The sequence below is a fragment of the Pipistrellus kuhlii genome, unplaced genomic scaffold (assembly GCF_014108245.1).
Source record: "Pipistrellus kuhlii isolate mPipKuh1 unplaced genomic scaffold, mPipKuh1.p scaffold_m20_p_3, whole genome shotgun sequence".
Lineage (NCBI taxonomy): Eukaryota > Metazoa > Chordata > Mammalia > Chiroptera > Vespertilionidae > Pipistrellus > Pipistrellus kuhlii.
The window spans coordinates 152,053,674-152,078,859 of NW_023425529.1; the positions used below are offsets into that span (position 1 = coordinate 152,053,674).

A 25,186-nucleotide genomic window follows, 5' to 3' on the forward strand; every position below is an offset into this window, starting at 1 on the left:
CTTCTATGTTTTTCATTTTTAGGTTTTATTTTTAAGTTTGTGATTCAACTTGAGTTAATTTTTGTGTATGGTGTGAGTTAGTGTTGAGGCTACTTTCTTTTTTCCTAAATGGATATCTCATTGTTCCACCCTTTATTTAAAAGACATTTATTTCCCCATTGAATTAACTTAGCAATTACCAGCTTCTTAAATTTACATTTAGAGTTTTATTGCTACCTCAAGTTCAGATTTTTGTTGTTGTTGTTACTTGAAGTGAACGAGATGATTAAAATTGTATTGTTCTTGCTAGATCATAGAAAAGTGGTGATAAATTTCTCCTGATAATAAGAATTAGATTTTAACTGACTTATTGTTCTCCAGTTCAACCTGATCTTTTATTTTTAGGTGTTATACATAATATTGCGTTACTTCGAGAGGTAATAATCAACTCACGCTTTATAAAAGGAGACATCAACACTAAATTTCTTTCTGATGTATATCCTGATGGCTTTAAAGGTTTGTATGCATTGAAGTATTTTAATATAAAGATATTATTTATTTATTATAATGTATACTTTTTTCTATTTTGAAATTAAGGCCTTTGGCCCTTATTATACTTGATTTATTAAGATACTTAGAATATATTAGACTATTGACAGTTATGATTTTGAGTATTCCTGAGTAATTCACAAATGTATAATCTATAATTTTGTTGAGTGAAGAATTAAACTATGTGGAATGTGTACTAGTACAGTTTTGAAGCAAATATATAGGTAGAGAATTAGCTTACCTGATTTTCTGATTTCTGCAAGTCAGAAGAGTTCTGCAGGAACTGGTCTTTAATAATTAAATACTGTATATGTATGAAAATTAGTGCTGAGAATTTCAGAATACCAGTTGCTATTCCTGTTAATAGAAATGAAAATGTCTAAGAAGATGATGGTTTATATTCTGAAAAATTGGTTTTGACTGGAATGTGAAATTTAGTACTGCAAAGTTATCAGTGAGTGTTTCCAAGTAGTAGGAAAACTGCTCATCAAGTTCGAGACAGAGAAAACCATTTAGTGAGCATTGAAAACATAGTTTAAACGATATTAAGAAAGAACATGACTTACATGAGACTTAATAGAAATGTTATTCATGTGAAAGAAAGAAGCCTTTACATATATTTCTACTTAACTTAGGGATATGTGAAAATTAGATATTCTCTTACAAATATCGTGTTCTTTATATCCATTTAAAGTCTTTTACTAGATAAAAATGTCTCAATCATTTTAGAAAATGTATTTAGATTGAGGTCAACTTCATGTAGTTGAACTATTGAATACATTTACAAAGCAATTTCTTACCTCAGAATTTATAATACAGTATTTTCATAAGACTAAATGGAGATTATTGTTTTGATTGTTCTTCCCAAAACTTCAGTTGTCAGGGTTTTATCATTAGTACCAAGAGAAATGGGGAATTTTTTTATTTGGGAACTGAAATAAGACTAATGAATCATCAGTCTTTTTTCTGAACTGTAAAACTTTTATAAATATAAAATACAATCTTAATATATTGCAGTTTTATATTTGCGTCGTTATTTCATTGATATTTATTGCTACCATAAAGTCAAGAGCCACTTATGTTATTGCTTTTTATTGTATCCCTAGTAACTACACAAATTCTAGGTTCAATCAGGATTTTCAGATATTTTTGTGTCTGCCTGGTGAATGCATCTGTGGAGGTGATATGACATGAAATAGTAGGCAGAGGAGACAGCAGGGCAAAACTTCAGGGAACCTTTTGAACAGTTAAGTAGTTAAAATGATATTTGGAAAGAACATGACTTATATTGTATATGTGAATGGGTTCTTACAAATGCACACATTTACATATGTGTCTATATATCAATATATGCATATATGACATAGAGAAGAAAATGGGGAAATACAATTTCTAATTGGAGTTGATTACTCTGTACTGTACATTTAGCAGTAATGTTCCAAATTTTTAAGGGAACTCAGATATTTACCTAGAACCTAATATTGTAATTTTTTTGTGATAAACTTAATATATTATATTGCTTTTTTTGGTAGGAAATTATCAGCACTTCACAATAATTGTGTTTATTATGCTTATAAGTTACTAGAATGGCCTTTAGCAATTTTTAACCTCAGCTTTCATTTTACATGTGAGGAAGCCAAAGCACAGAGAGATGAAGGCTGAAAAAACAGTAATATGATAAAACCAAAAATTGAATTTAGAGCTTTCAATTTTTCTTTTAGTACTCCTTCATTTTTGGAAGGATTTAAAGTCATAAACCACAGAAGTTTCAGAATATGCTGTATGTTGTCATGTTGCCTGTAAGGACTTTAAAATACATGTCTATATTTTCCATTCTTCATGTCTACCTCTTATTTTTTCATGTGATTTTCATGTCAGTTCTTTCTTCTCTGAATGGCTACTATCTCTTGTTCTTTATCTTTAGATTACTCTCTTTCTTTCCCCCCATTTTTCTCCAGAACAGGTTTTAAATGTATTAAACTGTGTCATTTTGATTGTTTGATATATGTGCCTGAAAGAGCAGCAGGAAGTGGCAACTGAAGTTAATCCAGGATCTTCTCCATATGTTTGAGGCAGGGTCATTTTGCCCCTTTGGGATTACCCATCTGCTTCCCATCTGTCCAGCTATCATAGCCCTATGCATACACAAGTGCCCATTTTTATAAATGCATAGAAATTTTTTATTATAGGTGTTTACTATCCCAAGATTATTTGTTGAATATGACAGTGTTCCTAAAAGTTCTTAGGCTGAACTTTGAAATGATTGTGACTGAAGTTTAAAAATAGGATACATAACAATTTGTTCTTCATGTCAGTTTATTATTTTGTTGCAAAGCTGTTTTTTCCTTTGATTAAAAAAATAAATGGAAAATGGGGATAAAGGTATTTTGATTCTGAAATAAAGAAAAATGAGAAAGTATTTTAGAACTTATAATTTCTGTTGGGCTATAGTGAACATTTTGGATTTGTTTCTCTACTGAATTACTACACTGAAATCGTCAGCCTCATCAAAAGAAATGGTCAAAATCACCTGAGAAGTTGTAAAATTTTTATAGACATTTAATTCAATATAAGAAGAATACCAGTGATTATATTTTTCTTTGTATTTCTTTGCCTTTAAGAGTGGTACTATGATCAATAAAATATATTAAAATAAAATAAAATAAAATAAAAAAAGAGTGGTACTATGATATATGGACTGACGTGTGGTCTTTAAAGATCCAGTCATTAAAATCATTCAACAAATAATCATGTAAGCTCTAGGAGAAATTCAAAGACAAATAATACATTTTTCATCCTCTTGAACTTACATCACAAGAGAAATAAACATGTAAAAAACTAATTACAAGATAGGCTAAAATAATTGCTAAGTAAAGATATAAGCAAAGTATCTTAAGAGTAGAAGAAAAAGAAACCAATTCTGATTTAGGGCATCAAAGCTGGCTTCAAGGACAAGGTAGCATTTTCACTGTTGAAAAACCTTTCCAAGGACTCTATTCCATAGGCTCTAGGGCTGCCAAAAGGCCTTTAGAGAACCACTGTGCACATCTCTTCCTAATCCATCCTTTTTAATATAATGTCTATAATGTGAAATTAGCCCAGGAGAAGAATTTACAATGAGGAAATAGGCAGATGCTGCGTGCTGGGGCATCAGTGGAGCTTTCCCTTCCCTTCAGTTTCATGAGATACTGCACCTTTCAGGGTCATGAAGCTCCTCCACATAGAAAATTGTGTTGCTGATCTGGAAACTATCTGCATTCTAATGGTGAATACTTTTAGTCATTGCTGCTTTAAATGATTTTTTAAACATAATGTTTGTATTGCCTCATTTCACATTGCCTATACTGTACCATTTAATACTCTAATTATTTGTGTATAGTACTGTGGTAAATAATAGTGTTAGAAATTGTGGTGAAATTGCAACTCTAGGGGACATTTTAACCTGTAGACTCTGGAATATAGAATCCTGCCTTGACTCACACACTTTTTGAAGAATTGTGCAAATAGAGCAGATTACTCTGCTGCACAAGACTCAGCCAGACTAGGGAGCCTTCCTAAGCCTTGTTAGGCTAGACCGCTGTCCCCAGATCCACTATATTATGGTAGGAACTAAAGAGGGGAGAGAGAGAGAGACATTGGTGGGCTGGTTGATTGGGATTCAAACCCTGACTGCATGCAAGAGTGTCACACCTTTATTTTCCTTTAATTCTTCACACTATAAAACATGCCCTAGCCAATGTCCTTGACCAGCCACACTTCTTTTCTACTTTTCCTTTATCCTCTACTTGGAAGTAAAATTTGGGTGAGGAGTGATAAAGGAGAAGCATATGTGAAGAGCCTGAAGTTTTTCCTAGAGATTTGAGTATGGTTTTTTTATTTGTATTGTTTTGTTCTGTGCCTGCTTAATATCCATTTTTCCTTTCTTTTAGAAATTAGCTATAAACTTCTAGTTAGCAGGATTTTTTTTTTGGTCTCATTTGAATAACATTGTTCCCCCCATTTCCCCTGCAGGTTCCAATGTCTGGAATAATACTAGCTCCATAAGAGATGCTTGATAGTATACTTGTTTGAATGATTCATAATTCTAAAAGGTAGAAGCATAGATGTTGACATTATGTATTTGATTGATTGCTTGATTGATTTTCCTCAGGACACAAGTTAACAGAGAGTGAGAGAAACCAGTTATTGGCAATAGCATCATCATTGTTTGTGGCATCCCAATTAAGAGCACAACATTTTCAAGAACATGAAAATTCAAGGTATGTTAGATCATTTAAAACAAGACATGAACAGAAAAATATTAATTATCTAAAAGATAGGAAGTTACTAATTAAAGATCTAATTAACCTAAATTCTAGATATTCTTATGAGTGTTTGAAGTATAATAAAGTTTTAGTGCTTAAAAAAGTATTGCTTCATTTCAGTTCAAATGAATTTTTTAAATTAAAAAAGAAAAAGGATGTCTTTAATTTGGACTTTATTAGAGGTAAGAAAATACCCTGAAAACTTACAGGAAGACTGCTCAAGTAATTTGTATTTATTATTTCTGTTTTATTATTTTGTTAATCTTTTTTGTTTGTTTGCTTGTTTTGTTAAACCTTACCAAAAGATATTTTTCCACTGATTTTTAGAGCAAGTGGAAGGGAGGGGGAAAGACATAGAGAGAGAAACATTGATGTGAGAGAGACCCATCAATTGGTTGCCTCCTACACTCACAGGATCAAATCTGCAACCCAGGTACATATTCTTGACCAGTTGAGAGCTGACATTTTATCCACTGAGCCAAACCGGCTAATGCATACTTTGTTAATTTTGACAAAAGTTTTGAGAAGTATTATAGTAATAAAATTTAGGATGAATATTAGTAGTTTCAAAAATATTGATATGACTCTGGCCGGTGTTGCTCAGTGGTTCAGTTCAACCTATGAACCAGGAAGTCATGGTTCAATTCCTGGTCAGGGTACATGCCCGGGTTGCTGGCTTGATCCCCAGTATGGGGTGTGCAGGAGGCAGCCAATCAATGATTTTCTCTCATCATTAATGTTTCTATCTCTCTTTTTGCTCTTCAGAAGACACCACCAAGAAAATTATAAAACAAGATAGCAATGGCAGAGTGTATTCAGAGTTATCTAATAAAGGACTTGAATATATAATATGTAAATAATTGTTACGATTCAATGGTTAGCTAAACAACCCAATTAAAAAGTTTTGGCCTAGATTCTTTATCAAATAATTTATATCAATGGCAAGTAAGTTCATACAAAGATGTCTAACATCATTAATCCTTAAATGAATCCCAGTTAGAACCCCAATACTTTACTATCACACACCATTAGAATAATTTACATTAAATGGTGAGTGGATAAATAAATAGAATACTGGTTAACAATGCAATAGAATACTGGTTAACAATAAATAAGAATGAAGTATGTTATACATGTATCGACATGCATAAATCTAAAAATAAAATCATGCTAAGAAAAAGAAACCAGCTAAAGAAGACTATATGATTTCATTTACTTGAAATTTCTAGGAAAGGCAAAGTGGTTGCCTGGGTGTGGATGTTGATGTCACAGAAATACATCTGTATACAGAGTCAGTGCCCCACACCTTAACCCAATAATTATTCCTATCTCACCATCATCTCAGAATCCTCCTCCCCTGCTACTACCGTTGAACTCATTATACTTTAGAAGTTCCAAAAAATTATACTAATAAAATACAAAGACTAGAGCTTAGTTATGTAGATACTTGTACACATGTTACCTGTATAACAAGCAATTATTTTATATCTGGTTAGTTTATTTCCTACTGAACTTGTCATTTATTTATGGGTGGTATCAATTATTACAAAATAAAAAGAGAGACCTATAACATCTAGATAAATACACTGGCCTTTTTTGTTGTTAATCCCCACCTGAAGATATTTTTTTTGTTGTGTTCCTCCCCCCCCCCCCCGAGTGAATGGGAGAGAAGAGGGGAAGTGGGGACAGGAGAGAATAAGGAAAGGAAGGGGAGGCAGAGAGACATGAATATGAGAAAGACACATTGATTAGTTGAGTCATGCACTCTTGGGATAAAATCTGCAACCCAGGTATGTACCCTTGAGACTGGGAATCAAACCCATGTGCAGTCCAACACTAATCACTGAGCTATGCCAGCCAGGACTATATTGAACTTTTGACAAAGTATAATCTTGTGTAGACAAAGTGACTTTATTTTTGTTTTTTCACAGAAGAGGTCCCCGATAGCAAAGCTGATTGTAATGTGGTTGTATCCTCACATTTTGGCTTCAGAATCATGTTTTCATTATTGGCTTGGGAATCTAGTCCAGTGTTAGCCTCCAGGTGTGGCTGCATATTGCTCTGTCATGGATGTGCTCATATAATGTTTATGCTTCCAAACCCAGTGGCCTGCAGCCCTTCCTTTGTGTTGCTTGTTTTGGCTGCTGATTTTATTTTCCCAATTTCTCTATGGGTTTCACTCTTTCATCATTTATGACTTGGAAAAAGACATTAAGAATACGTATTCACAGTATTTGGATAGCAAAAAGAGAGCAGTGCATTTTAGAAAAAAATATTAATGTGAGATACAATAGCAATTTTTCTTAGGATGACTATAAACAAATTTGGTGAGCATAATTAAAATTTTACATAAATATATGCTGATTTACAATGTAGTTATTTTTCTTTTTATCTGTTCTGTTCTTAAACACTTTTATTGACAGAAATGCATCATTAAAAGTTGTGTTAAGCAATCACTTCATGTTACTTGAAGCTAAAATTATTTTGTTGGGCATTGTGGTTTGGTATAATAATTTGTTTCACTAACAGTTAATGATTGGAGGAAAAAATAGTAAGGAAAACAATTTTGCCCCTTTCAGTAATCTTTTATTTAGTTTTGTTTAAAAAAGCCTATTTCCCTGAGGGCCAAATATTGCTCACGAGTCAGGATTCACTTTTCTAAGCTAGGCCCTGCTCTTGCTTTACTCTAGTCCACCTCTGCCCTCCCAAGCTTCTCGGATTCAGTGAGGGCCACTCTGCCCTCTGTAGGTGTCTCTACTTCCTCCTTTCCCATTAGTATTTGTCCATCTGTTGCTTTATTTCATTAAGTTTTGTAATTATGCAAATTGCCCTACACCCTTTCTTATGATTCAGCAGTTAAACTCTAATTCCATGATTTAATCTTCCTATTAAACTGTCTGACTCATTTATCACTTCTAGGGAGGGCAGGGCCATTTTCCTGGTGATAGACTGTCTGGTGTCCAAATCTCTCTTCCCTAGCAGAGGGCTGTTTTGCATTACTTTGCGTGGTGTGGGAATTTGGCAGGGGTTGTGGCTCAGACTAAGACCTTTACTCCCTTTTAGATGTCAGTCCTGGGGGTTAAGCCATGCTGAGGTGAGTGGGGGCAGTTTGTGTTTTCATCTATTTTAAGGCATTTGAAAGTAAATGTTGATGCAGGTTTCCTATATAATAAAGAGGTAATATGCAGATTAACCCTCATGCCCTCACAAGATGGCTGCCTACAACCAAGCCAGCAGCGGGGTTAGAGAGGGACGACCAAACAACTGAACAAGCAGGCTATGTGGGGCGACCAGGTCGGCAAGGGGGTTAGTGAGGGATAACCAAATAACTGAACAAGCAGACTGCGTGGGCGAACAGGCTGGCAGGGGGGTTAGTGAGGGACGTGACCTTCTCTCCCCCTTTTATCTCTTCACTTTCCTCCCTCTCTCACCACCACTCTCTTCTCTCTTCCTGCTTTCCTCCCTCCTTTTACTCTCTCCTTTTCCATCTCTCATTTGTGCACACACACAACACATACACGTGTAGGGTGTGTGTATGTTAAATAAATACATTCTGTGGTTCTTTTGGCTCCTTTACCTGAAATTTCACAATGGTTGACATGATGCAGTGGAACCAGCATTGAGATGTCAAGAGTCAGGATTTTGGTCCCAGTGCTACTATCAAATATCAAGGTGGAACTAGCCTTTGTGCAAATATTTCAACTTCTGACACCAGTTTCCACCTCTGAGAAACGGCCCTGTTGGATTGGACAATTCCTGAAATTTTTTCAGCTCAGCTCCTATTTGAATTGTATGAGGCAGACACTTTTACTTTCTGGTTTCTACTTCAGTCTTCTATTTTTCTCTTGGTATTTGAGCAGAGGTTAAAGACTCAAGAAAAGGAACACCTTCACTCTAGGCTACGGTTACTATGCTGATGAAAATATTTCCGCCTGAAAGGTTTAAAAATGAAGCATTCACTTTGTGGAGGATTACTCTGGGTGTATGGAGTCTGTGTGTAATCACCACTTTGAGCTCATACTTTGTAGAACATATCAAGTATCTTGACTGGCTACAGAGCCTGTCATCAGTTTAACTCTTTTAGTCACAGTAGCATAATGGGAAATTATATTCACTTGAATAGCAGTCGTTGTGTCTACATTTGTATTGCATTTTCTTTTCTCATCTGGCTTCCTGATAAAATGGAGAATCAATTTTTTAGTGACTTTTACCTGACAGATGCAATTATCTGTGTGTTGATTTTTTTTTCTGTTAAAAAAGTATATTTTCTTGGTTTTAGATTTATAATTTATTTACCCATTAAGTTTTCAATTAGAAGAAAAAGTTTAAGGTTTTGAAATATGATTTTAATCATTGAAAGATATAATTGTAAAAGAAACAAAAAAATACCTATATGAAAACAAATCCCAAGTAAAGGCAGGTATTTTTTATAATTATATATTGGCTTTTTTTACTTAAATGTCTCTGAATTTAAAAGGATGTATCAAATTATTAACACATTTTCACCATCTGTTACAATAAAACACAACGTTTTATTATACTTGTTTCATATATGTTCTCAAGTTAGCTACTTCATTATAACAATTAAGTTGATGTTTTAATAACGGACTGTGTAATAAAATATAGTGTTTAGGACATATATTCACAAACATACATAATCATACTATGCCTCTGGAAATATCTACTTTCACTTGAGCAATAAATTCACTAAAAGTAGCAAAAGGAGAGAAAATATCAATTTAGTTAATTTCCTTTATGCTTGCCTTACTTTTAGTATCTCTGTTATGATATTTTCATTTATTTAATTAGACTATCCTGGATAATTTAGAAAGCTATGTGAGATTAGGCACAAAATATTGATTAAATGGATAAAATGTTATATTTATACAGTTTTTGCTAAATATTACATTTTAAGATATATCTCTTTAATTCTGCGATAAGAGCTGAATGGAAGACAAAATAGCCTCATTATTGCCAGAGAATTTCTCTGTTCCCTGCAATGACTCCAAAAGCTCTTGCACACTTCATCAGTATTATTGTAATTCTTTGGCTGCAGGATATTTGGCAGCTGTTGCACCCCACTGGCAAATCCTATTCATACTTCTTTCCCATTCACCATTGCCATTGGAGAATTGATTTCTCTCTCCTCTACTCTAACCTTTTCCAATTCATTTTGGATTGTTCAATGTGAAACATTTTAATTTCATATCATACAGCTATTCAGCTCACAATCCCTTTTTTAACCTGTCACCAGGGTAACAGCATAGCATGCTTTCTTTAGGCAATCAAGTTTTTATTTCACATGCTTAATGTTGCATTAAATGTTTGCATTTTGTTTAACCCCCTTAAATACTTTGAACTTAAGATATATTTTACAGGATAATGAAATTCTTGATTTTTGGATCAAACTAAATCAGCACTATCACTACATTCCGAATAAAATGTCAAATGATTAATTTACATAATTCAAAGATTAATATTAAAATCCAAGTTAGCTGACCTGTGTAAGGAAATTTTCTGTAAACAGTGGAAAAATACTTGTATATTTGTATATGTAGCCCTGTTCCAAAAAAGGACTTACTAGTAAAGGTGGTTTAGAGAGATTTGGCAGTGAGATAAGTAAAAATTTTAAAGAGTAATGGAATTAACAAGTGGAAAAATTAAATCTTTTAAAGACATTACTTCATTTTTTTAGTATAATGCTTTTTTCTCTATTTGTGTGTATACCATAATGATTTATGTCTCTGATTTAAGATGAAGTAATGTATTATTGTGTGATTGAGAATCTCTTCTAAAAGATGGATTTGGACATTGTGTTTATCTGTTTAGTACTACCTTTTCCTTAAAATAAGTAAGTAAATTAAAATGATAGATTACAGAAGATGAAATGCAGATATTTAGATCTTGATTCTTTTAATTGGATATATTTAAATTTCCATTTATACTGGTACAGTTTCATCTTTATCCCAAATAATAGTTTCAGTGAAATTTGTTCTGTGAATAAATTTTAAGAATTTGGGATATTCTAAGAAATATTAAAAAATGTATAAGAAAAGAAACAGCAGAGACTAGTAACCTATGCTATTTTAAAGCATTGTTATTTTAGGAGATATTAGCATAGTAGTTGTTTAAATATCCTAATATACTATTATACAATCTCACATTAATGTGTAAGATAAACTTGGAATTAAGCTGCCCATTTTTATAAAACCATCTTTTTATTTTACCTTTTTTTTTGAAACTTTTAAAAGTGGATATATGTATATACATATATACATGTACATTGAAATATATATATGTGTGTGTGTGTGTGTATGTATGTGTATATATATATATATATATATATATATATATATATATATATATATATATAAATTCTCTGATCCTTGATTTAGTGTTTGTAATTTCTGGTTTTCTGCAGTGTGTTGGACTAATTCTTATTTTAAGTTCCCATATGAAACTAATAGTCCTGGATCTAGATAGCATTGGTCTACATGACTAATGTTCTTAACCATCTATTATATTTTACAAAGATCACTTTCTCTCAGTAGAGTAAATTCCTGAATATACAGTTTAATGAGGACTTTTTTACCTATAGAGTTAGTTATTATATCACTCCAAAAATAACAAATAGTACTCCATATTATTAGATACTTGGGCTTAGAATAATGGCAAAACAGTTCCTATCCTTTAGGAGGCTTAAGGTAGAATGGTGTCAGAAGATATTACAAAGATAATTATCAACTCAGAATATTGGGCAAAGTTAGAGGAAAAGGCAAAGATTAGGCAAAGATTAGAAGAAAAGGCAAAGTTGGCCTGGTGAGGGAAAGGAATATCATTTGTAAGTTTGTCACATTATTAAAATGTCCAGTTTTTGTGTTGTTGTTGTTTTTTGTTTTTTTTTTATAAAAAGTTACAAGACATGCAAAGAAATATTAAATGTATGGTCCATTTAAAAGATAAAAAGTAAATAGAAACTGTCCAGGAGGAGCCCCAAATGTTTTGCACATTATTCAGTGACATTGACCTCTTAAAAACATGTGCAAAGGGCTAAAGGAAACCAGATATGAAGAATTAAAGGACAGCATGGTAATCATGTATTGTAAAATAGAAAACAGCAATAAAAAGGTAGAAATGACTGAAAAAGCACATAAGAATTCCAGAGATGAAAATACAGTGCCTATAATGAAAAGTATACTACAGGGACTCATCAGCAGATTTGAGCTGGCAGCAAAAATAATCAGCAAATTTGAAGATATGTCAGTTGATTTATTCAGTATGGGGAACAGAAGGAAAAATGTACAGAGCCTCAGAGACCTATGGCATACAATCAATGCATCAACATATACATGCTGTGAGTCCCAGAAGGAGACTAGAAGATAAAGAAACAGAAAGAATATTGAATGAAATCATGGCTTAAAATTCCAAATTTATGAAAAACATTCATTTGCGCAGTGAAGAAGCTTGAAAAACTCCAAGTAGGATAAGTCCAAAGAGATCCACACTTACATGTATCAGAGTTAAACTGTCAAAAACAAGAATCTTAAAAGCAAGAGAAAAATAGCTTATCATGTCAAAGGGACCCTCAATAAGATTTTCACATTTTATCAGCATAGAACCCAGAAAAGAATAGGTTGCATATATAAAATACTGGAGCACAGGTTGGGGGGAGGGAATGTTAATCAAAAATTCTATATCCAGCAAAAATATCTCTTCAAAATGAAGTAGACATTAAGAAATACCCAGGTAAATAAAACCTGAGTTAATTTATTGCTAGCTATTCTACCCTCAAGAAATATGAAAGGGCCCTGCCTCACTTTGTTGGAGTGCTGTTATGTACACCAAAATGTGGCTAATTCGATTCCAGTTCAGGGCACATACCCAGGTTTCTGGTTTGATTCCTTGTCAGCGCGTGTGCAGGAGGCAACCAATGGATGTTTCTTCTCTTATTGATGTTTCTCTCCCTCTCCGTCTTCTCTCTATAATCAATTAAAAAAGATATGAAAGTACTTCAGAGTGAAATGAAAGACATTAAATAGAAGCAAATACACATGGATAATAAAGAACACTGGTAAAAATCACTACATTAGTAAATATAAAATGTAGTATAAATGTATTTTTGTTTTGAAACATCTTTTTTTCTGATATAATTTAAATACAGTAATTCAATAATTATAAATCTAAAGCATATACACAGATATTCTTTGTATGACAATACAAAGATAAAGGCAGAGGAAATGGAGCTATACTGAAGCAAATTATTGGTATGCTATTGCAATAAATTAGCATTAATTCAAACTAGAGTGTTTAAAGATAAGGTGCTAATTGTAATCCTCAGGTTAACCAGTAAGAAGGTTATTTTACAAAATAGTAAATGAAACATTAAGTAAATTAAAATGGTACAGTAGAAGATATCTATTTAAGAAAAGAAGGCATTAATAGAGGGAGTTGAAGAACAAAAAAGATAATGACATATAGAAAGAAAAATAAAAATGACAAATGTAAATCTATCCTGGAGAGTAATTATATTAGTGTATTGGATTAAGCACACTAATCAAGGACAGATATTTGCAGAATGGATAAAAAACAAGAACAAAGTATATGCTTTCTCCAGTAGATACAGTTTAAATTTAAAGACACTATAGGTTTAAAGTAAAGTTATAAAAATACCAGACAAATATGTTTATACTAATATTACTAATACTATTGTCAGACAAATTTTTAATACAAAATTGTTACTAGAGACAAATAGGTATATTTAATAAAGATAAAAGTATCAATCCATCAGAAAGCTGTAACAGTTATGAGCATGTAATAAATCCTTGTCAAAACCGGTTTAGCTCAGTGGATAGAGCGTCGGCCTGCAGACTGAAGGGTCCCCAGGTTCGATTCTGGTCAAGGGCATGTACCTTGGTTGCAGGTACATCCCCAGTAGGGGGTGTGCAAGAGGCAGCTGATCGATGTTTCTCGCTCATTGATGTTTCTAGCTCTCTCTCCCTCTCTCTTCCTCTCTGTAAAAAAATCAATAAAATATATTTAAAAAATAAAAAATAAATAAATCCTCAATGTCTTGGTAGATTCTTGAAAACTTTGACTTTAAGAGAAATGACATAACAAAACCAATTTTCCTTAGACCAGTGGTTTACAACCTTTCTAATGTCATGACCCTTTAATACAGTTCCTCATGTTGTGGTGACCCCCAACCATAAAATTATTTTCGTGTTTAAATATCATGTAAAAAATATCTGTGTTTTCCGATGGTCTTAGGCTCTACAGCAGCAGTTCTCAACCTATGGGTCATGACCCACAGGTTGAAAACCACTGGCAGGGTCGCCTAAGACCATCAGAAAACATAGATAATTACATTATGATTCATTAACAGTAGCAAAAATCACACTTATGAAGTAGCAAGGAAAATAATTTTATGGTTGGAGGTCACCACAACATGAGGAATTGTATTAAATGGTCACGGCATTAGAAAGAAAGGTTGAGAACCACTGCCTTAGACTGATATAAACAAGAGTTAAGTTCCTATGACATATTTCTGGTCACAGAAACATCAGCAAATTTCTAAGTAAATACCCAATACACTTTTAATATTAAACTTTGAAATAAGTGTGAGATATACATATATTTTGGAAAGATTAAGAAACAAAGATAATTATTTTCCAACTGGCTTAATCCAGTTCAGGGTTGTGGGTGGCAAGTCTATTTGGGTAGCTCAGGTTTCGAGATGGTAATCAACCAGGAACAGGATCCCATCCTTCACAGGGTGTGCTCAGATACACTTACACTCACTGTGATTGGGGCAATTTAGACACACCAATTCATCTCATGTGCACATCTTTGGGATGTGGGAGGAAACTGGAATCCTCTGAGAAAACTCACACAGACATGGGGAAAACTTGCAGACTTCACACAGACAGTGGCCCCAGCTGGGAATTATTTATTTTCATAAACATTATTACAAAATGACCTGAAATGCAATATTATTCAAGAACCTGCTTCATATGTATCCAATTACAGTTTTCAAATATATGATCCAAAACTGAAATCTCAAAAAGGAGAAATTGACACTTTGATAATAGATGAAGATTTTATTTTATTTTATTTTAAAAATTAAGTCATTACACTGAGTGGCCAGATTACTATGATCTCTGAACACATAATAATCTGGCCACTCATTGTATATCCTATATAATAAAAGGCTAATATGCAAATTGTCCCCTCTACCTGTAGTTCAACCAGCAGGCAGGCTGGCCAACCGCCCATGTCCTTTCTTCTGGCCAGGTTGGCCTGATCTCACCCATGCATGAATTCATGCACTAGGCCTCTAATCTACACTAAAAAAAAATATGCAAATTGACCATACCTCGGTGACACCAATCAGCCAATCAGGAGTGAGTATGCAAATCAACATAACAAATCTGAGTTAATTTGCATACATAGGTGCAGAGTGGCCAGGTGGGGTGGGACGCTTGCCATGAGGAGGAAGGCAGGGGGTGGAGGGAGCTACAGGAGCAGTGCTCTGCTGGAAGTGAGGACTTGCAGGCTCCCAGGCGGCTGGGAGTGAAGCCAGGGGAAGGAAGGCCCATTCTTGCATGAATTTTCATGCAATGGGCCTCTAGTATATATATATACTGAGTGGCCAGATTGTTATGCATTTAGAGATCATAATAATCTGGCCACTCAGTATCACATATTTCCCACCCCCCACTGACCTCTTTTAGCCTGCTCCCCCTACCTCTCCAGGCCTGCACTACTCTATTGTCTGTGTCCATGAGTTATGCATATGTATATACAAGTACTTGGCTGCTCTCTTCCCACCCACCTATCCATCCACCCCGGCCTTCCCTCTGAGATTCCACAGTCTGTTCCATGCTTCGGTGTTTCTGGATATATTTTGTTCATCAGTTTATTTTGTTCATTAGATTCCACATATGAGTGTGATCATGTTATACTTATCTTTCTCTAACTGGCTTATTTTACTTAGCATAATACTCTCTATGTCCCTCCATGCCATCTCAAAGGGTAAGAGTTCCTTCTTTTTGACTGCTGCATAGTGTTCCATGATGTAAATGTACCACAGCATTTTTATCCACTCTTCTTACTGATGGGCACAATTAGCTATTGTAAATTGTGCTGCTATGAACATAGGGGTGCATACATTCTTTCTGATTGCTATTTCAGGTTTCTTAGGATATATTCCTAGAAGTGGAATCACTGGGTCAAATGGCAGTTCCATTTTTAATTTTTTGAGGAAACTCCATACTATCAAAACCAAAATCTCAGACATCTCTTGTAGCTATATGTTTGCCAGTACATCTCGTAAGGCAAGGGAAATTAAGGAGAAAATAAACAAAGGGACTATATCAAAATACAGTAAGAAGCTTCTGCACATATTTTCAAGGGGGAAGGGGAAGGTAATACTTATAATACTTTGAACAATAAAGATAAATTAAAAGATAATATCAGGAATGTGAAAAGGCAACCTACAAAAAAAAAAGAAAATAATTGCAAATCATATATTTGATAGACTTTTTGTCTAGAATATATAAAAAACTCATAAGTTAATAATAAAGACACCCAATTAAAAAATGGGCAAAATACATGGGTAGAAATGTTTCCAAATAAGATATAAAAATAGCCAACAAGTCCATGAAAAGATGCTTAACATCACTAGTCATTAGGAAAATGAAAATCAAAACCACGGTGAGATACCACTTCACACCTACCAGGATAGCCATAATGAAAAAGATAGAAAATAACAGTGTTGGTGATAATATACAGAAATTGGAGTCTTCATACATTCCTGGAGTTATTTTTATGAGTAAAGTACTGCAAACCTAGAAGTAATTTGACAATTCCTCAAAATTTAAGACATTACATGGGTGAGGGTAGGGGGTAAGGGGAAGAGATCAACCAAAGGACTTGCATATGAGCCTAGCCAGTGGCCATGGACAACAGGGGTGTGAGGGCATATGTGGGGAGGGGTTTGGGATGGGAATGGAGGGATGAGGACAATTATGTGATACCATAATCAATAAAATTTAAAAAAAAAATTAAGACATTACAACTTGACCCAGCTATTCTCCTAGGAATATACCTAAAGGAAGTGAGGTCATATGTCCACACAAATGTTGCATACAAATATTCTGGGTGGCATTTTTCATAATAAGCCAAAAGTGGTAACAGCACTAAGATCTATGAAATGCTCAATGGATATGTATAATATTAAATAAAAGTTGGTATCTTTATAGAATGAAATATTATTCATTACTAAAAAAATAAATGTAGCCATAGCCAGTTTGGCTCAATGGATAGAGCATTGACCCTTAGACAGAAGGGCTTTGGGTTTGATTCTGGTAAAGAGCACATACCTCAGTTGCAGGCTTAATCCCCGGCCCTGGTTCAGGGCTGTGTGGGAGGCAACCAATCTGAATATGTCTCTCTCACATATGTTTCTCTCTGTCTCTCCCCCTCCCTTCCACTCTCTCTCAAATCATTGGAAAAATATCCTGTGGTGAGGATTAATAATAAATAAGTATTGATTCTTTATAGAAGATGGATGAAATTTGAATACATTATGCTAAGTGAAGTATGAAGTACAATAGACCAGAAAGTTTATGATTCAATTTATATGAAATGGCTAGAAATAAGCAATTTTATAGAATTAGAAAGTGCATTAGTAGTTGTGTAGAGGTATAGAAATTGGAGGGGTAATGTGGAGTGACTGCTAATTGGTCCAAAGTTTCCTTTTTTAGGATTATGAATATATTTTTGAAATGCTTGCAGTGATAGGTGCAAAATTCTGTGAATATTTAAAAACCCATTGAATTGTACCCTTGGTTAAATTTATGATATATGAATTTTATGTAATGGGCTGTTTACAATTTTTTAAAGTTCTTATATGTTGTATATCTTCTCCAGAGCATATAATTGGAGGAGAATTAGTTGGGAATAAACTAAACTGCCATTTTTATAGAAACTGGGACTTCTCTGTGCTATTTTAGCTTTATATTTTATTCAAAGGCAGAGAAGATAAAAGGGAAGAATACTGGTTCACACATGTGTACCACTTCTACCTACCAGAAGCTCTTTACATTTCTACTTGCAAGTGTTATTTCTGTCACTAAATTGAGAACAGTCATATAAATATAGTTTATAATTATGAGAAATATTCTTAAGTAATACTCTATCATGCTAGAAGACATAATGATGTCTAATTTTAATTTCTAAAATTTGGACTTTAGTTTTACCATTAAGGAAACAAACATTATCCATAGTGCCAAGTGAAAGAAGCCAGTCTGGAAAGGCTACATTTTGTATGATTCTAGTTGTGACATTCTTGAACAGGCAAAACTATGGAAACAGTAAAGATCAATGTTTGTGGTTGATTTGGGGGTGGGGGTGGGAGAACAAGTTGAGTAGGTGGAGTGTGGGATTTTTTTTTAGGGCAGTGAACTTGTTCTGTATGATATCTTAATAGCGGATACATGTCATTATACATTTGTTCAAACTTGTAGAATGCACAGAGTGAACCCTATATAGACTGTGGACTTTAGTTAATAAAAATAATTATTAACTAAGTAATTTTTCTCAAAACCTAAAACTTCTCTAAAAAATTAAGTCCATTAATTAAAAAATAAAAGCTGCTGAAGGTAAGACATTTTAGAGAAAATTAATAGTAAGACATTTAAAAAAAATAAGCCACAGAATAAATAATTCTGACAAAGGCTTTCTATCCAAAATAAATAACTCATCCAAATCAATATTAAGGCCAACATCCTAATGAAAAATTGGCAAAAACTTGAAAAACATTGGACAATAAACACTAATGTTGAGGTGCTTAACATTATTAGTTATAAGGAAAATGTACAATAAACTATGAGATAATGGTTTTTCAGCCACTAGTCTGGCTAAAGGGAAAAGATCAACACCAAATGGTGGCAAGGATATGAAGCAAATTCCATTGCTAGTGGAAGTACAGATTTTTTTTAGTGTTTTCTTTCTCTTTTTTAATATATTTTATTGATATATTACAGAGAGGAAGGGAGAGAGATAGAGAGCTAGAGACGTCGATGAGAGAGAAACATCGACCAGCCACCTCCTGCACACCCCCTGCCAGGGATGTGCCCGCAACCAATGTACATGCCCTTGACCGGAATCTGAACCCGGGACCTTTCAGTCCACAGACCGACGCTCTACCACTGAGCCAAACCGGCTTCGGCTAGTGTTTTCTTTCTCTCTATATATATTTTTTACGCATGAGCAAACATGTGTCCTCAAAAAAGACTTTGTACAAAGAAAGTTTATAAGAGACCATATCTGGAAACAACCTAAATGTCTTCAACAGAAGAATGAGCTGCTGTGTGTTTGTTCAATAGAGTACCACTCAGCAATAAAAGTGAATGGACTGCTCAATATGAATGAGCCTCAAAAAAATTATAATGGGCCCAGCCAGTGTTTTTCAGTGGTAGAGCATTGACCTATAAACCAGGAGGTCACGGTTTGATTCCTAGTCAGGGCACATGCCCATCTTGTGGGCTTGGTCTCCAGCATGGGACATGAAGGAGGAAGCTGATCAGTGATTCTCATCATTGATGTTTCTTTCACTCTCTCCCTCTCCCTTCCTCTCTGAAATAAGTAAAAATATACTTATAAAAAAATAAACAAAAAAACATCTTGGGGAAAAAAACACAAAAACCAAAATACCACTCATAAGAGTCACATAATTTTGGAGCCTGTTTATATGTGGCATTAGTCTAATTCAGCAATTTTCAACCTTTTTCATCTAATGATACATGTAAACTAATTACTAAAATTTTGTGGCACACCATAAAATATATTTTTTGTCGATCTGACAAAAAATATATATAATTTTGCCAAAACCGGTTTGGTTCAGTAGATAGAGTGTTGGCCTGCAGACTGAAAGGTCCCAGGTTCAATTCTGGTCAAGGGCATGTACCTTGGTTGCTGGCATATCCTCAGTGCGGGGGAAGTAGGAGGCAGCTGATTGATGTTTCTCTCTCATCGATGTTTCTAACTCTCTATCCTCTCTGTAAAAAATCAGTAAAATATATATTTTTAAAGAATTTATATATATAATTTTGATTCATTCACACCAGACAGCTATTGTTGTATTGGCTATTGTCATTCTTTTATTTGACAATCTAAGGCTAAAGAGGTCAGTGCCCCTGACTGAATAATCAGTTATTACATATTTTAAAATTAATTACAGCACACCATGTATTGCTGCATACTGGTTGAAAATTACTGGTCTAATTGATAGTTGAACTGTTTGGGGGAGGGGGCATTTCCACTGGAAAGTAAGTGGTAAAACTTAAAATTTTGTGGATTTCACTGTGTGTAAATTGTATATTAATATTAAAAAAAACAGGGTTATTGAAATAATAAAGTATTTCAGATATTGCACTAAATTATAACCATGGTAACTCTTTTTTAGCATTTTTGTGTTAAGCACTAGTCTAAGCATTACATTCCTTTTATCTCATTTAATCAACATGTCAGGTATGTTTATGATCTTTGTCTGACTGATAAGGAAACTGAGACACAGGGAGTATGATAGTCACAGAGCTTTCGAGGTCAGTGATCAGTCAGACACTAAGAACTGCAGGGTGGGCTATTTAGCTTTGCATTTCCTGAACGGTTGTGTCCAAAGTTTAAACTGAGAACCTTGGTGGAAGAAGGGGATAGGGTGTGCATAATAGGAACATATATACAATTATGAGAACATTATTATTCATTTCTAGATTCAGTTATTTGTGTAGTAATTTGTAATGCTAATGACACCAAACGTGGGTGTGTTCCCTATTCTAGATGCTATTTTGTGACATATGCTGTTCTACAAGGACGTATATATTTGAACGTACACATTTAAACTTGTGTGCAGGCAGAATTCCATTCCTCCACTGTCACAATTTCTAGCTTTGAAGAGGTTCTCTGGAAATGCTGCTTTTATCTTTCTTCAGCAATGATAAACTTTAATGTTGGAGTGTTGTAAGTTCTCACATAATAAGGCTTAGATTTTTGTTTGGTTTGGCAGTAGACTTCTGTTTAAAATTCCTTTAATCTGCTCATTCCGTGCTTTTTATATTCATTTTGATAGCTGATGGCTCTGTGAAGAATTGTGTATGAATTTACTGCATTAATAAAACTTGTATTTGTGACTCTTTCTCCATCCCAACTTGCTTAAAATTGGGTTTTTCAGTGAATTGCTGAATTTTTGTCTTCTTTAGATTTTTTTTTTCCTGGAGGAAATAAGAAACAATTCATATGCTAGATCTAAAGTTTCATTAAAATTGCTTATGCCCTGTCTCAGGCATTTAAAGTGGGCCATCTGTCTAAACATCTCTCTCTTTTTTTTTCTGATCATTTCCTCGACTTATTCATGAGCCATGGGAGGGCTCCTTTGTAGTCTCCATGGAGCTGGTTCTGTCTACCCCCACTGAATACATCTATGTGCTTGCATAACATAGCTTTTCACCGTGCTGGAAATTCTCTGAACTTCGTTCAGATGAATGGCCCACTTTTCTGAAGGCCTTTTTCTTCCTGCAAAGATTTGTATGCAGAAGCTGACCTCTGTGGCTATGGAATGCAGCATATTATTCTTGATCATTTTACAGACCACCCACTGTGAAAGTTATGATGAAGGATTGCTTAATGATTCTTTGACCACTAACATTGTTTTAACTCAGTATTTCACTCCTAAATAGGTAATAGCACAGTTGAAACCAGCTTTTCTGAGTGTCTGATAATATGGTTTTGAGATGCTTATAATCCCAGCTAACTAAGGATCCTGATAGTTATGTTTACATAAAATCTGCTTTTAAAAAATGACTTGTTCTAACAGTCATTTTTTTATTTGCATTAGTACTTTTCTGATTAAAATATTTCAATAAGCTAAAAGTATCAGCATTAGCATTTGTGACAATCAACTGATAGTTTTTGTCATAAAATGTAGAAAAATTTAGTTTTATTGAGCATATTCTTTCTGGCTGGTTGATGATAATCAAAGTAGACAGGTCCGGGTGAGAGCTATTATTTGATTTGCTTTGTGAGCAGCTGTTTATGTGAATTCCTTTTCCCTTTTTTTGGGGAGGGAGGAGGTTGTGTTTTGAAGTAGTAGTAGCTTAAATTATATCAGCTTTGCAAGTAGCTAATAAGTTGTACAGATGAAATTTTTGATCAGGTGGTAGCTGCTTTTCCTTAGATACATATTCAGAAAGGAGGCTAGTTTCTGTGTGTTGTTGCCATGAAGAGCTACATTAAACTTCATGAGTTTTACCCCTTCTTTTCAGAGTCATTTATAAAAGTCATCTCTGAGACTAGTTTGGATTTATTGGATAAATGTAATTCTTTTTTAAAATTTGAGATATAACTTTACCTAATTACCATTAAAAAACAGTAGAATTGCTATCAATTGTTGTTAGTGTAGTCTCAATAATTTTGCAGAAATAGAACATATGTATTTTAGGTTGGTATGTGTTATTTTTATTTATAGTGAATTATAGTTTTTTGGTATTTATATTGGACTTGGCATGCATGCCAAACCCCTTCCATTCTATTTACAAACAGAAGTACTTTGAAACGAATGTGAAGCCAGAAGGACTCAGCAAATTTTGTTTGTGGAAGATCAAATTCATAGAGATTCCACGTTGATGATCTTTTCTTGGTAGCCCAAAGTTTTGTGTTCACAGTGATACTTTTTCCTATATCTTACTAACATGTCGCCTTGAAAAAATTGTTTTGAAAAGTGCCACTTCAGGGCTTTTTTGCTGAGAAGAAACAACAGTTTTCCTCTGTTACCACTTTCCCCCTCCCAACTTTGCTCTGATCCATATTTTACAATTGTGAAAATTTGGGTTCAAAAGGATTGACGAGTTCCTATAGACATTTCTAGGAAGAGAATGGGCTGAGATGAGACCTCAGCATTTTAACTCGAGAGCCCATGCTGCAAGTTTCCTCTTGGGGAGGTTATAACATATACGAAACAGATGTGGATCAAAATAAAAGAATGGAAAAATAAATAGTAGTTAGGTTCCGAAGAGAGGCAACTCCATCTCCCCACCAGCTGTCAGATCACTTTCTGTGGGAAAATGCTTTTTGGGTTCCAACAGGATGTCAAGATCAACAACTTCCTTACTCCTCTGGAAACAGAGGCTTGTTGCATCATAACTAAACTGTCTGCACATTTATTTGAAAGAATTACCTCCATTGGGCCACTAAATTATGGAAATATCAAGCATATAATATAGGTTAAGTACAAGGGAGATTACTGAAGTGTGTACTATAATTAGGGAACAGTTTATGAGAGAAATTATTTTAGACAATCTGAGAAGCAGAAAGAGGAATTCAGTATCCTTAAAGGGATTTCAGTTATGGGGTAAAATAAAAGAATAGGCTTAGAGTTGGGACTAATTATAACAATAAAAGTTAACATTTACACACATTATTTATTTAATCCTCAATCCATCATTTTGATGAAGACAAATGATTATCCTTATTTTATACACTAGAGGCCCAGTGCATAAATTCATGAACCGGGGGAGGGAGGGTTGCCCAGCTTGCACCTTCTCCAATCTGGGACCCTTTCATAATCCAGGGCTGCTGGCTCCCAACTGCTCACCTGCCTGCCAGCCTGATCACCCCCTAACCACTTTCCTGCCACCCTGATATATGCCTAACTGCTCCCCTGCCAGCCCAATTGCCTTTAACTGCCCTCTCCTGCCGACCTGGTTACCTCCAACTACCCTTCCCTGCTGGCCCAGTCAATCCTAACTGCCCTCTTCTGCCAGCCTAATTGTCCCTAACTGCCCTCCCCTGCTGGCCTGATCCCCCCCAACTGCCTTCTGCTGGCCTCATCTCTCCCAACTACCCACCCCTGCAGACCTGGTCACCCCCAACTGCCTGCCCCTGCTGGCCCAGTCACCCCTAACTGCTGCCCCTTCTGGCCCAGTCACCCCTAACTGCCCTCTCCAGCTGGCCTGATCACCAATAAGTGCTCTCCCCTTTTGGCCATCTTGTGGCTGCCATCTTGTATCCACATGGGGGTGGCCATCTTTGTATTGGAGTGATGGTCAATTTGCATAGTTCCTCTTTATTAGTTTGCTCCAGGTCAAACTAATGGCAAGCTGGAAGTCACCAGAGTGACTTTGTAACCTCTGTACTTATTTCTCTTGTTCCTCTTAACTTAACTTGGTTTGATTTGTGAAGCAACTTGACTTAATAAAATCAGAGAGTAATCAGAAATAGGTACAAAGTGTGGACTCATACTAAGGAACTTGAATGTTAAGTAAGTAAGTTAAGATTTAACCCGAGCTTAAGTAGAAAGTCTTGGAACAATCTGGAGCAGGAGAGTAACCTAATTATCAGGACTGCAAAGATTTCAGAAAGCCACATTGTCTGGTATTTCTGTCCTGCAGTATCCCTGAGATGTCAGGGTGATAACCCCAGTTGAAGGTGAACTAAGGGAAGTCTAGTGAGGTCATCTATGCAGTCCAAATGCAGCCAGGTTGTAATCTGGGAGCTCAAGGTGAGATCAGACCCTAAATGGGTCCGGGCTGCCTGTCACTAGTTGAGTCAGTTAAGCAGAGACAGGGTTGAGTCATGTGTGAACATTTATTTTATTAATGCCAGAAGTATAGAACATTAGGTCATCCATGAAAGTCTTCTTTGCACCCCCTCTCTCCCCTTTAAGCCAACTGCTTATATTGGTAGCACGAAGATTATATCAGGAAGGACATAGGCGAAAGGAGTAACAATGGGTATGCAAAAGGAATAAAATTGGGTAAAATGGCTACAGATTATAGGCAATGTGGGCTGTGGGATTGCTAAAGTCAGGCAACCCCCATTGTTTCAGCAACAAGGTTGTTAATCTTTTCATGATGATAGGTAATTCTCAGATAAGGAGAATGGACTGTATTTCCAGGTTAATACCCAGGTCCCAGGATGTACAATTCCCAGCCAGGTTAAAATGTGCTTTCTTTAATCGGAACAGAACAATCACGGTTAACAGAGCATGATTAATATTTCTTATAACTAGTCTCCACTGTTCTGTTTCTCCCTCCTGCCCCTAACAAAGGTTCACTCTCCTTTAGGAATTCATACTGTGTCCCTTGAGTAACAGGGCTTATCCTGTGTATGCTTTGGTATATCTACACCAATAAAAGAGAAAAGTGCTAATTGACCATACCTTTGCTACACCCACAGCCAATCAGAGCAAGTATGCAAATTAACCCAACAAAGATGGCAGTTAATTTGCATATGCTGAGGGAGGGAGGAGTGAAGACTGATGATAGCATAGAAGGAAGATGGAAGGAAAACTTAAAGCA

At 34.9% G+C, this 25,186-nt stretch overlaps 1 protein-coding gene across 4 annotated transcripts in view; it reads left to right on the forward strand.

Annotated features, from left to right (window-relative positions):
* Positions 1–25,186, forward strand: part of PCCA (propionyl-CoA carboxylase subunit alpha) — a 348,233-nt gene that overhangs the window by 201,515 nt on the left and 121,532 nt on the right. For all 4 annotated transcript variants that reach the window (XM_036454630.2, XM_045588766.1, XM_045588767.1 and 1 more), the window contains 2 exons: positions 385–495; positions 4,679–4,787. In XM_036454630.2, the coding sequence (XP_036310523.1) occupies positions 385–495; positions 4,679–4,787 (220 nt within the window). The remainder of the gene's footprint in view (positions 1–384; positions 496–4,678; positions 4,788–25,186) is intronic.